At 37.8% G+C, this 13,369-nt stretch overlaps 1 protein-coding gene and 1 long non-coding RNA gene across 4 annotated transcripts; one reads left to right on the top strand and one right to left on the bottom strand.

The window, feature by feature from the left end:
* Positions 1–9,741, bottom strand: LOC149925451 (uncharacterized). Of its 3 annotated transcripts, none has more exons than XM_090160743.1 (2): positions 9,314–9,741; positions 1–1,725 (listed from the first exon to the last, which is right to left on the bottom strand). In XM_090160743.1, the coding sequence occupies exon 2, from the start codon at positions 1,716–1,718 to the stop codon at positions 18–20; it is 1,701 nt and encodes a 566-aa protein (XP_090016869.1). In that variant the 5' UTR covers positions 1,719–1,725; positions 9,314–9,741; the 3' UTR covers positions 1–17. The 3 variants fall into 3 exon arrangements, with proteins under 3 accessions (XP_090016869.1, XP_090016868.1, XP_090016870.1); XM_090160742.1 differs by having other exon boundaries at positions 9,536–9,741; XM_090160744.1 differs by having other exon boundaries at positions 9,546–9,741.
* Positions 4,272–9,683, top strand: LOC149925452 (uncharacterized). The gene is made up of 3 exons (XR_016476975.1): positions 4,272–4,582; positions 6,282–6,327; positions 9,332–9,683. It is a non-coding gene; the product is annotated as an uncharacterized LOC149925452 (long non-coding RNA).
* Positions 9,742–13,369: the final 3,628 nt, after the last annotated feature.

Here is a 13,369-nt window from a genome sequence, read left to right as displayed (position 1 = left end):
AAAAAAAACTCCGCCACTTAGAAATACTGGTTTGGTATCTGTTGCTTCTGTAGCTCTGTCCACTGCAACCATGCCAACAGTAAGGCTCTTTTGCTTTCGGATGAAGTAGAACTAACATCAGGGTTGTGATTCTGATCAATGGGTTCGAGCTGCGCGGAACTACATGCAGTCGGAAGAAAAGGAAGAGGAAGTAATTGTCGAGTTTCCGTTCCGGATAATTCTAGTTGGTCGTCGACTCGGGAAGTACTTGTTGATGGAAGATCTAAAATGGCAGATGCGACGTGGTTCGAATTTTCTAACAACGCGTCTTCGCTTATACTATCTTCGAGTGTCTCACTTTTTTCATACTCAACGGTCACACTCGTACTTGAACCATTTTCGATGCGCGAAATTGATACGTCCAAATAATTCGAAGTATCTTCTAAAGAGATGGCTTTGTCATCGGTCGATAAGACGCCCGTTGGCGGCCCTTCATCGATTGATTCGAAATAAGGCGGAAGAGTGTCGTCCGATTGCCACGACTTATTTTCACAGGTGTCTTCGTCTTTTAGAATGTCAGAGTCCTTGTTGTTCAACGAAACGCTTGACTTAGACGAAAAACTAGGCAAATTGCGGCTGGTGGCAGTGAAAATCACTTTAGACGATGATATTCCGTTGGACGTTGTCATTGAACTGTGTTTTGCTAATTTACTATCTACAACGTTACCTGCCTGTGAAGATTCAATGGCTGAATTAATCGTTGTTGCACGTTCCTTGCCAGACGAAGTATTCATTTTGGTAGAAATTGGTGATTTAGTGGAAGGCGATGATTCCCGAGTAGGCGCGCGTCCTTTGTCTCTCTTTGCGTCCGCAACTTGCATAATCGCATTGATATTCTTTGTGAGATCGTCGAGTTTAACGTAACACGGTTTAATGGCTATAGGAACAACCGCAACGCTGCATTTGATAACTTTCGAAATAGAAGGTTCTGGTAAGCGTTTCAATAATACCGAGCACGGCTTCACCAATTTCAAAGATACGTTTAACGTATCGAGACTAGACTGAAATGGCTCCGTATCGGTATCCGAAAGCGACTCCGCCGGAACTTTCGCGTCTTCGTTGTTCGCGGTAGCATTGTCGGTTTGATCGTTCGTATCAGCAGGTACGTCTTCTTTAACTTCGTCCATTTTCTCTTCCGTTTTGGTCAGCTCGTCTTTCAACTTGACGCATTCTTGCACGTGCTTTTTGAGTACCGATTTCTCCCGGAAGTTAGCCCCGCAACTGTCGCACACGAAGTGGCTAGCGTCGTGCGTTTTGTGGTGCTTCTTCAAGAAGTACAAAGTTTTGAAGCTGTTGCCGCAGATTTTGCAGTCGAAGGAACGCTGTTTTCTCTCGTGGTCCTCCATGTGACTGGTCAATGAGGATCTCAGCGGGAAGACCGTTCGGCATTTGCAGCAGACGAACGGGCCCCTGTTCTCGTGGGCGTCCAGGTGTTTCCGGAAGTGGAAAGAACGAGTGAAGGTCGCCTCGCACTCGTAGCATTTGAAGACGCGGGAACTGAAGTAGTTGTGACAGTTTTTGTGGCTCTTGCCGTCGGACGCCGTCGCCGCGACCGACGGAACTCCAAGCAGCAGGTTCTCCTCGTTCACCGTCGTCTGCTCGACTTTCAGCTTCTTCGCTTTGTGCATTCTGTGTTTTGGTTTACGTCCTGGGATTCCCTGGCTCTTGCAAAATACCATCTTCCGTCTGTGAAGAAAAGTGGAAATTTAGAATTCGGAAAATTTTATCCGATGTACTATCTTAACTAATTAGGCGATGAGTTCACCCCTTGACATTTTTCTGTACACCGATTACCGATCAATTACTGAATGATTACCGCGATTATGATTGCTAAGTGGTAACACATAAGTTATTGATATTGTTTTAGCCAGAGTGTACACAAGTTATGGCTGATTACAGAAATGTAACTTTATTCTTTATAGCAAGAGTGAACACCGATAGAAAACGATTACTTTAATCACTTAGCTAGAGCGTATATCGATTGATTTGAACTTTGACGTCAAATATTACCGGTTACATATTCGAATCCACTGCTCACAAATACCCTTTCAATGGGTGCGGCGGAGACCAGATAGGCAGGGTTGAATTTATTGAAGTGCCTAGAGACTTAAATGACGCAAATTTTAATCTAAAATATCGCAAGTCACAAATCGAGTTTTAAAAATTCAGGCCCTGGAAAAATAATTTTTAACAAACTAAATTTTTTGCTAGAATATTTTAAAATCTCGCGTAGTAGTTTCAATAAATTTAATTGTGGTATATACCGTTAAGAATAGTTTTGTAACAAAAACAATGTGATAGAATTAATTGAAATCGGAAAATTTAGGAGCCAATAAAATTACAGGATTCTCATAAATACCACAATACAATAGATTTTTGAAGTCCAAATTTATCTACGACAAAGGCACAGAATTTCATTTAAATAAGCGAAAATATTCTACTGATATTCACATAAACAAGCTTTTTTTAAATTTAATACAATTAAACGGAATTTATCTTGTAGTATTTCTGTCGTTCCAAAAGTTCCAATATAGCTACGCTAAGGGTGATATGCAAGTTTGTCGTGGCGCCATCTAGTGGAATGGAGTAAATCTAACCAGAAACACGTGATAATTTTCCGAAAATAAATGTTTGTACTCCCTGCCACCTAGGAGCAACAAACACAAGGAGAACGCAGCTAGCCTTTAAACATGCTAACGCAGTGTTGTGTACAAATTTCATTGGACGAACCTTTATGCTAAACGTTTTACGGGTGGGGGGGGGGGGAGACATTTTCCAAATTTTCCCCTTCCGACGGAAGCAGGCGCTAAAGCGTCTAACCAATGATAAATGTACACAAGAAAATGACGGGTTGTGTTCTCCTTGTGTGGGGTGCTGTGTTTGTTGCTCCCAGCTGTCACTGAGGCGCTGACGTAGCAAAGTGAATCAAAAGGGGGTAAACACTGTACGCGATTTTACCATTGACCTAGCGTAGAGTTTCATATCTCCCTTAGCGTAGCTAAACATGTACATCTGATATAGTGCTTCCAGATAATTATCAAATAACAGTTATCTGAACCGAGGAAATAATTGTGATATATCAGATATCAGATTATCCGCACTGACGCTCGGATATGATCAGATCAGTTCAAAATTAAAATAATTGATTAATCCCGAATTTATTTTACTTCGTTTTCTAAAAGATTATATATGCCTACAGGATGTGAACTAAAAAACGATACAGGGATAAATAACTCAAAATTTGTTTTAGCTAGGAATTTCAAACTTTCAGGACACATAGAAGTACTTTTCAAATTGGAACCGTTTCTCTAAATTCATTGGTTTTAAATATAAACTTTCAATGACCTTGAATCATGAGTTAAAGGTCATCCGAGTTTGAAAATTCTAAAGACCCCTACCAGATGAGTAGGTTTAGCAAATTTTTATACTCTAGCACAAGTACTTCAATCTGGCCTCTGGTACATTATTTTCATCACGACCAACCGGCTTTTGTCTAAAATCCCTCGACTTGTTATTGGTCAAATTAGGTGGGCCCAAAGCTATTTAGTCCTAAAATGTGACGGGGAACACGTTTCTAATTGAAACCAACTTTGTATCTCTAATGGTTCTCTAGAGAAATTTTGAATGGCCTTGAAAGACATGGTTCAAGGTCATGGAAATTTCCGTTGTCAAGTGACCCCTGCACGTTCTAAGTGTCCTGAAAATTTCAAATTCCTAGCTAAAACCCATTTTGAGTTAATGGCCCTGTATCGTTTATTAGTTAACTAAAGGTATAAGTCGTCAGATCAGAACTGATCGGTTATTTGAGATAATTAATCAAATACACTGAAGATTCAGATTGGTGTGTGAGGGGAACATAACATATCAATCTGATCTGACTAACTGATAATCTTCATATAATACGTATATTTGAAATTACTGATGACTTGAGTTGAAAATCAATATTTATTCAATATTTAAGATTAAATAAGTGAAGGTTTGAGATGGATTTAAACTCCATTGAGGGCCAAATTGATTGTGAAAGCTATTTAAAATAAGAATAATAAAGCAGAGTTTTGCAATATCCCCAGCTTAAAATCTATTTCAAATTTACTAGATATTGAGTGAAGAAGCAATGAAGGTCGACAGACACGACTGCACCGCCGCGCGCGTCCGTAGTTTCCCCTCGATCGCTGTCTCGGACCAAGGCCATTTTCTCCACATCTTTCACTGAAAATTGTGAGTACGAGCCGCGTTTCCGGGGATACTACTTTCGAGATTGTTGAGATAATTAAACGTTTTTCCGTATTTGCGTTGGTAATTATTTTCCAGCGTTGAAATAAGTATGATTTTATCAATACTCGCTCCGGTTTTAACTCGATAGTAAGTTCAACGGGCGAGTTGAAAGTGTAGGGGTGAACGGAAGAGTCTATTTTTACCCCGAATTCCGGTGGATATAAGAGGGAATGAAGAAACGACGCGTCCTCGGTTCGTCTAGCCGATTCCTCCCCCGTCGTTTTGGAACGGCGCGTATCAGTAATTCTCTAGCGCTAGCCTAGATGAGGTAAGGGTATGTATAGGTGCTTTTCTTTGGTATCCAAATTGAAGGAAGAATTTCATGAGGACTTTTTGTTTTTCGTTTACGTATTCAATTGTCAAAATAGTTCTATATACCAATAATTGCGTTGTATTGGGTCGTTTTACAAGTCTTTTCGAGTTCGCGCGGTTTAGGCCTTGGTGTAGTTTTTGGAACTACGCACTTCTCGAGTTTCGCGTTTTCAGTGTCAGCCTGGTTTTAGTTGTAATTTGCATTTAAGTTTCGCTAACTAATTTGTTAAGGGAATATATTCTACATTGAAATATCGTCTGCTAATACGCGCTACTATTGGGTTTTATAAGGTATATTGCGACAGTTACACCTCTAGATTTCGTGAAAATAGCTGTTAGAAATGGGAACAAGTGAGCCACAGTGATATGACACCGTTTGAGAAGTTGGGGCCGTCCAATCTCGGAGTGAGAACCCCAAACGCTCTCTGAAAAATGCTTAAAATTTATTTATTTTTTCAATTTTTGAAATATTTAAATGCTTTTACGATCAGGTAATAATTTGCACTAAAATTATGCAGATAATAAATTTTCAAATTTGACACAAAATTAGTATTTATTCAAATTAAACGCAAAACACAATGTTCACATTGATCATTTTTGATTAAGTTTTGTTTCATTAACTAGTTATATTTGTTAAAAAAAACATTTTGTCATAAGCCTTGACAAAAAGTTATATTTCGGCGAAATTACCCATATTTCTGGTCGATTCAGGAATGATTACTTCGGAATTACCTCACCGTCTTCGTTGTATTTAAAGGTATTTTATATTTGGTACTCTTATCTTTGGTTTTTAATCGAATTCATTGTTGTCACGGAGAAACATTTCAATCGGCAAAATGGCCGAATGTTGGGTCACTTGTTCAATTTCTCACCGCCGCGCGTCTCCACTGTCAGCTAAAACGTGGTCTTATATATTATCATTCGACAATCATAAAATTAGCTGAGGTAGGTTTATTATCAAAATTACGAGATCTACCATTTTCGAAAATGGCGTGAAAAAGAATAGGTCTCATCTGGTCTCATCCACGGCCGGTGTTAACAAGCAACACATTTTTCGCCAAATAATTAAGAGACAATGTGTCTATTTGAATAGTAAGTTTAGAATGGTTTAAAATAGGTCGATATATTAAACCATGCGAGACACATTGCGAAATGGTATGGATAAAATGCCTTCAAAATTTAAACCGTTTTTAACGACTCATTGATTTTTGATCTGACGAAACAACCATTAGAGGGAGAACCCGACATGTCACGTGAAACGAGAGCTTATAAGGAAAACACATAACAACATTGACCAATAGCACATTCTTTAACTGTCTGAATTAAACAATTTGGTTTAAAAAAACTGCCGTCTAGTAATATATTTACGTGTTTAAGGACGACCTCACAATTGGCTAAATGGGGTCAGGGCCGTTTTAACCTTTCCGTAGGCCTTAGGCAAAAATATCTCATTAACCGACTTTTCGGACCTTCGTAGGCCCTAGTACATGGAATCGTAGGCCCTAATGTCTCCTAAAAATTTCGTAGGCCTTAGGCACTTTGCCTTGTCTGCCTTATGGATAAGGCGGCCCTGAATGGGGTTCCGTTGGTAAAATGAGATCCCGTTGGCAAAAATTAAATTTTGACAACTATCTTTTTTAACCATATTCTTCAAGATCATTTCAAAGAATAATTTCGGAAAGTGACGGCCAAACTGATCAGGTAAATCAGGGCTTAATTTTTAGGTATCTGAAGGTAATAAGTCAGATCTTTAATATTCCCCGCACCCAGCAATCTGATTTCAAGTTGCATCCCGGGCCGGCGCTAGGATTTTCAGGCCCTAGGTAAGCGTTATCAGGCCCCTTCCCCCCACAAATATTTTTATTGCAAAATATGGTTTTTTGGAAATAGTCAAAAAGTTTAAGTTAGTCACCCGGACCGGAGGGCCCCTTTCGGAGGCCCAAGCCCGAGGTACTCTTGCCCCGCTTACCCCCCCCCCCCCTAACGCCGGCCCTGATTGTATCTGATTCGTTATCTCAAGTAACCGATCTGCCATAATTAATCTCTTATATTATATTGTGGAAGCCAATCAAAATAAAGAAATTAATATTTCGTTGGAATTTAACGGATTGATATGTGAGATCTATAACTATGAGCCTGTGAGGTGTCTGAAATCTGCTCACATTCTTGTCTGTCGGTAATTCGGTTTACGATTATTTCGGGTGTAAGCCATATGCTTTGGATTTTGACCCTAATCCACTGATCTGATAAATACTTATCGTAAATGGGGATAATTCGATATCTGATCTATCACAATTATTAACTCGATTCAGATAACTTATCTGAGAAGTGGATGAAAGCACTAATTAGAGCCCCTTCGGTACGACCCTGAGCTCGTGGAACAAGCTGATTTACAAAAACAAACCAAACGTTTTGGTTTATACATGTAGTCGTTCAGGAAGTAAATTGGCAATCTGGTAACTTAGTGATATTGGAGGGTATGCAAGTCAAAAATTCCAAAAAATGGTCAACATTGGACTTCAAAAATGTAGACCGGTCTACATTTAACGAAAACCTATTTCCGTCGTCAATCTAACTTCTACATTCAAAAAGATAACCACGACTTGATATTGGACCGAAAACGTTGATTTTTCGATGTAAATTAACACGGCGATCTTTTTTCACGAGTTCGAGTGAAAAGTCCGTCATTTGCTAGGTGGTTGTTAAAGGAAATGCAAAGTTAACAGAAACTAAAGCTGAATTTATCAGTTACGTAATTTGACGCAAGTTAGCGAATTATCTTAACAACCTGAGATAACCATTTTCAATTACTTTCGACAAAAAATGTATACACAAAACTGTTTTTTTTCTCCCTAAATCCTGATTGTTCCATCCAGGCTTGGAAATAAGGTTTATTTCGAAACTGGTCTCTTTGGCCAGTGACTCCCATTTCTTGAATTATTTAAGTGGTCACGTAGACCAGTTGGTTAATAATACGGTAGATAATTTTGAATTAATAAACTGGACACTGGACCAGTGAACCCCTAGCTTTTGAATAAAAAAACTCGTCCGAGCAATTAATAAACTGGTCTTTGACCCAGTGACTACCGCTTATTTCCAAGCCTGGTTCCATCCGTATAACCCAGGGTGCCACAATATTTTCCAACTAAAATTCCCGACAATTTTATATTTTACAAGGTTGCCACAGTACGTGGAAAACCTGAAATTCCCTGACTTCATGGGTCTAAAAGTCAGTGAATTTCAAAAATTAGTCTATAAACCAGGGAAATATCAGGAAATTTAATTTCGTTTGCAAATAGGAAACCAGGTTAAAAACACCAAATGTTTCGCACAAATAAGTCAGGAAAGATCGGAAAGATCTTCGGAGATGGTCAGGGAAAACCTGTATAAGTCAGGGAATTTCAATCTGTAAAAATGGGGCAACCCAGTTTTACTTTTATTAGAGGTTATTGAATTTTCTCCAACTTATATTTTAGTAAAAAGGTGACTTATATATCTTATTGCAACGTTTAAAGAACTGATTAATAATAATATAATTTATTTCATAAACATACCACGATAAATAAACTCACTAGCTCTGATAAAAGGTTTTCTATAGAATACTTATCGTAGTAATTTTTAACGTTAAGTTTAAAACGTTTGGAAATTAAATATTGGAAATACGATTTTCTGAAAGCTATCTCAAGGCCATATTTGGCTGAGGTTTAATCAGTTGTATTTTCCCTGTTATAACCGCAGCATTTTTATATTTCACACCATTCGATATAACAATTATCATAGTTAGTTAATTATTTTAATTAATTTGGAAAACAAATCAAGAAGCTATTTTAAGTTTCTATTAAAAATTCGTTTTAGCAGTTTTGTTGTACGTTTTAACCATTTATAAATTAACAATTGTGTGCACCCCGTCTATTTTTTTACTGAAAACGGATTTAATAGTAATTAAATTTTATGTAAATTTCCATAATATTAAAAAAAATTACAGGAACCCTACCGCCATATATTTAAATTAAAAGTTTAAAAGCAATTTCGAAAGATTTGTCAGTTAGTTTAGTCCAATATAGGTTTTTCGTTTATCGCGTTTCCTACTTCAACTTCATACTTAGCTACCATAGGAAATGAGAAACGGGGTCCACAAACAAGGCCTTGAGCCCTCCTCAGCCCAGAGACCAAATTTGAGTCCTGAACTCTCGATTGGATTAGGCCTAATACAACAAATACTTCCGCATATGTAATTTTAATATTTCGTGTCCTTATGATAAAACCAATTTACGACTCAATTTTCCATGAATAAATACAAACGATTTCCGTACCTTTAAGTGAGCTTTAAAACCAAATAATGGACGATAATAATTCAACATGGAAGTTAATGATTATATATGTTGTGCTTTTTTATAAACATTACATACACACCCACCTTTCAGCGGCTGTAAATCCATTAACATTTCCCAAAATTCATAATAGAATCAGTATAAGGGGAACACTTAGTATTATTATTCGACATTATTGATACAAAAATTAAGGCATTAATTGCTAAGCACTTAGGAGAATGAAACTAAAAATTGGTTAAACGTTACCCCGAGTCTTAACAAGAACTTCCGATGTTAGATCTATTTAGGGCCGAAACCTAGCACGCGATATTTTGTTTTAAGCGTTCGATATACGTTGTTAATTAAGAACAACTCACCTTTTACTATAATTTCAGATTACTCTAACCTTTGGAAGACGGTATTTGAACCGGAATGTGAAGAAAATAACGTTTAATTAACCGAAAAATTATGAAAATGTAAACCACCACCGTGGCATCCGTTCGTTGGCAAAATTTCGAGCCTCCGACGAAACGTATCTTTCGTTACTCTTTTGACTAACGCCAGCTATACGACGAGAATAAATTCGAGGCGAAACATACACAGACTTACGTGACATTTGTAAACGTTGACTAATAAATAATGATTTTGACGTTTTAACTCGAAGTTATGTAATATAATTCCGATTACACTGGTGTATTTTTATTAATTCGTTCAGAGTCAATGATAACTAATTTCTTTGAAATCAAAATGGGGGGAATATCAGTTGGTTTGCTACAATATTGTAAAAACAGTATCGGACTTTAAAAGAGATTGCTAGATGTCTGGAATATTTAGACTAAGTTCACCCCGTATCATGATTGTATCTAATATTTTTTCATGATTGTATCTTTTTTTTTAAAAGATTCTATCTACTTTTTGTTCGTGATTCGTTTTGCTATTTTTCTATAGACTACGTGCGTCATTCGAATGTTTGGCCGACACTAGAGACACCCTAAGATAATAAATTTTTCCTAAGTCTATAATATTAGTTATTATGACCATAAGCTTATAATTATGACCTGTGTCTGTTAGTCGAAATAATTTGCAGATGTAATAATAATAATAATAATAATACTCAGCTAGGCTAATACCCAAGGCACCACCTTAGGCCTAAGTCATCAAGCGACTTTTAAGGCCATTAACAGTGTTCAGCGATATCTAGATACACGATATCTAGATACGGATCTAGCTACGTTTTTAGGTACTTTTTTTAGGTACAAGATACTATTGTGGGTAAAAGATACTAACTTTGTTCAGGCGAACACAGATATGAAAAAATCTCTTACACATATCTTTTTTCCGTATCTGTTTGCAAAGAATGTATCTTATGTATCTAAATTATTGCCCTTTGGTATCTATCTTTTTTTTGAGGGGCTATATCTGCGACGTTCCTTATCTGTATCTTTCTTGTTTTCGTAGTTATATTTTAATACATCGATAAAAAGATATACCAGGTACACAGAGTGAAAACGAACGTAATTATGTTTTTAGTTTGAATAAGCATTATCTGGGTTTCTTTCAGGCATCTCTTCGGGGGGAATACCTACCTTCCGGGCGTTAAGAGCTTGCCAATGGACATCACACACACGTTTGTCTGGTAAAAACCATCCTGAGCCTAGTTACCTTCACCCGAGGAAACGTTTCTGAGATAAACACTGAGCATTATTAACGTTTGTAGCGCAAGAGTCAAACTCAGGGGGCGGACAGGCGCCTTTTTCGTGAAGTGGGTACTGAAGGCTTGCGGCCCCCCAAAAATAACTTTTCAAGCGGTCCCCAGTCGAACTAAAGGGTAATTTTGGTCGAGGCCCCGTGAGATAACGCTCACCAGCCCACCTTCCCAATCCACACCTGGTCAGACTTTAAAAGAAACACCTACTCTTAACATGACGGACATCGTCGTTTGCCGTCATGAATGTAATTTCATTAGTATTTCGCATAAATGAGTGGGTACTATTAATACGGAAAGTATGGTGACTACCGCTGAGTTCAGTGTTTCTCCATCTTTCCACTACTATCCTATCATAAAAGAAGACGACGAAGTGGTCGACGATATGACGTAGGGGAAGTAAGGTCGGCGCTAGGGCATGGCGACAAAGGCGACCGCCTAGAGCGCCGCACTCAGCGGCACTTATTGGGGCCAGCATAAATCCGTCATGGGGGGTGGCCGAAGTCTGGACCCGGAAATCCCTGGTCTACGCCACTTGCCCGCACTTAGCGACATGTTTTGGGATCCCGCAGTTAGCAACATTTATTGGTATCCCGCATTTAGCGGGGGTTTTTGGTTCCCCCCGTACTTAGCGGCACTTATTGGTGCGCCCCCTCTTTTTTCCTTCAATTGCGTTGAGAGAAGGGGCCCCTTCTCACTATTTAGGGCCCCGTACTCTCTAATTCCGGGCCTGAGGGGGGAAGTTGGACTTCACTTCACGCAAATTCTCACCCACTGGCTATCGGTCGATTTAACGTCTTGAGTTAGCTTTGTTGATATTCGGTCTATGCCTGCTTTTCTTTGAAAGGTTCTGTTAAATTTCGTGTCGCTACTCACAGTACATAGTAATCGTTTTGTATATCTAAACTGTACCTATTATCTAGATACAGATATTTTTACCTTTAGATAAAATAATTTTTACTGGGTACTATATTTTAGGTTAATAGGTGTTCGATGAAATATCCGATACGCGAATATAACTCTCGAATACGTATGAGAAGGTAAACAGTATAGCACGTTTAGATAATTATAGCTGAACTAGATAAAAGTATCTTTCCACTAACAATCAACAGATACGCTAGATACTTTAACCTTAGGTACAAATATCTTTTACCTAGATACCAAATCGCTGAACACTGGCCATTAATTCAGGTGGCCGGGTTACAATGCGTAGGAGGGTGGTGGCAAGACCTTCGTGCCACGCGAGCCAACATCTCCATACACTAACTATTAACCTGACGTTAAATTCACGTCATACCCTTAACATACGGAAGATAGGGAACTAACATAATTTGAAACTTATGGTATGACAAGTCTTATACCTCGCATTCAAAATTTTTACCGAGATCCAATTGCAACACAGTGTCACCGACTTTATAACGTGCAACACAGTGTCACCGACTTTATAGCGGCTTCGGCATAATTCTGTCCGCTAACTCTTGTGTCTTCATGAAGCCTAGTATGATATCACTCTGCAAAATTCTTGCTATCTTGAAATGTCCAGTGGCGTAGAAATAATTTTGAGGCCCGTGGCAATTTTTAGAAAGGGGCCCCTGAGATTTCGACTGTTCAACGTCGCCTTCCGAATTAGATGAAAGTCATGAAACATATGATTAATTCAATCCTTCCCGCCAAACAACCCCTCCAGGCCTCATTTCGCCACTTGAGTCATTGGCTGAAAGAGCAAATATTATGGTATTGTGGATAAAATTGATATATATTTAGCTATTAGTGTATTTTATTTTAAAAATTTATTATTTCACATATATGTACTATATAACATGTTCTCTACCGTAACGAAACCCCCTTTGCTTTAGAAGACTAGAAACCATTGTTGAAAATTTATTTAAATTATTTAGCCAAAAGGAATCTGTTTGCACCATTTTTCTTATAAGAAATCTGGACATAAATAAAACTTATTTGAGCGGAAAATTCAAATTACATATAATTTTTATTTTTTCTCTTTCACTTCCACTTAAATGTTTTTTATATGACAATGACATGATTTAAATTATTTAATGATTAGACGACTCAGCTACTTTCAAATACTTTTCTAGTAAGAATAAGTTACAGCTTTGGGTACAGTAAGTGACACAATTTAAAAATTAAAATAATGTAATTTTAGATTAAACTAGCCGAGGATAACTAGCAAACATGATAACTGTTCCAATTTCCTATGTAATATTGACTCTTATCCAATTATTTAACAGTCGTCGTCAAGTCACCGGCACACATTTTTCTATTGCTTAAATGTTTTTTGAATATGCAAGTATAACATGTACAATTTTGATTATTATTGGGATACAGTAGGAGTTATGATAATGGCAAATAAATATTGGACGATATTAACAAATGTGAAGTTTTAAAGGGTGTACGTCGCATAAAATTTCAAATATTAATAGAATTTTGTTATAATATTAGAAGTATAATGTAATACTAGGAGTTCTCACGGGGCCCCTTTGTGGCCCAGGGCCCGTGGCATTTTTCCTCCCATGCCACCCTGTTTCTACGCCACTGGAGATGTCTCTCTTTGCTCACCATTTTATATTTGTAACTGACTTTGTTCACTATGAAAAAATTGACAATCTATCAGGATTTTGCGGCCAAAATTGCGTAATTCCTAATTTTGATTAGCATATTAGATATAAATGAGTTTTAACAGGAGGGTATATGTATGTTTCAGTGACCA

The sequence above is a fragment of the Leiobunum rupestre genome, chromosome 10 (genome assembly GCF_980474605.1).
Source record: "Leiobunum rupestre chromosome 10, qqLeiRupe1.1.hap1, whole genome shotgun sequence".
In the NCBI taxonomy this organism is placed as follows: Eukaryota; Metazoa; Arthropoda; class Arachnida; order Opiliones; family Sclerosomatidae; genus Leiobunum; species Leiobunum rupestre.
Note: the sequence above shows the minus strand (reverse complement) of the source record. Positions and strands in the feature narration are given on the sequence as shown.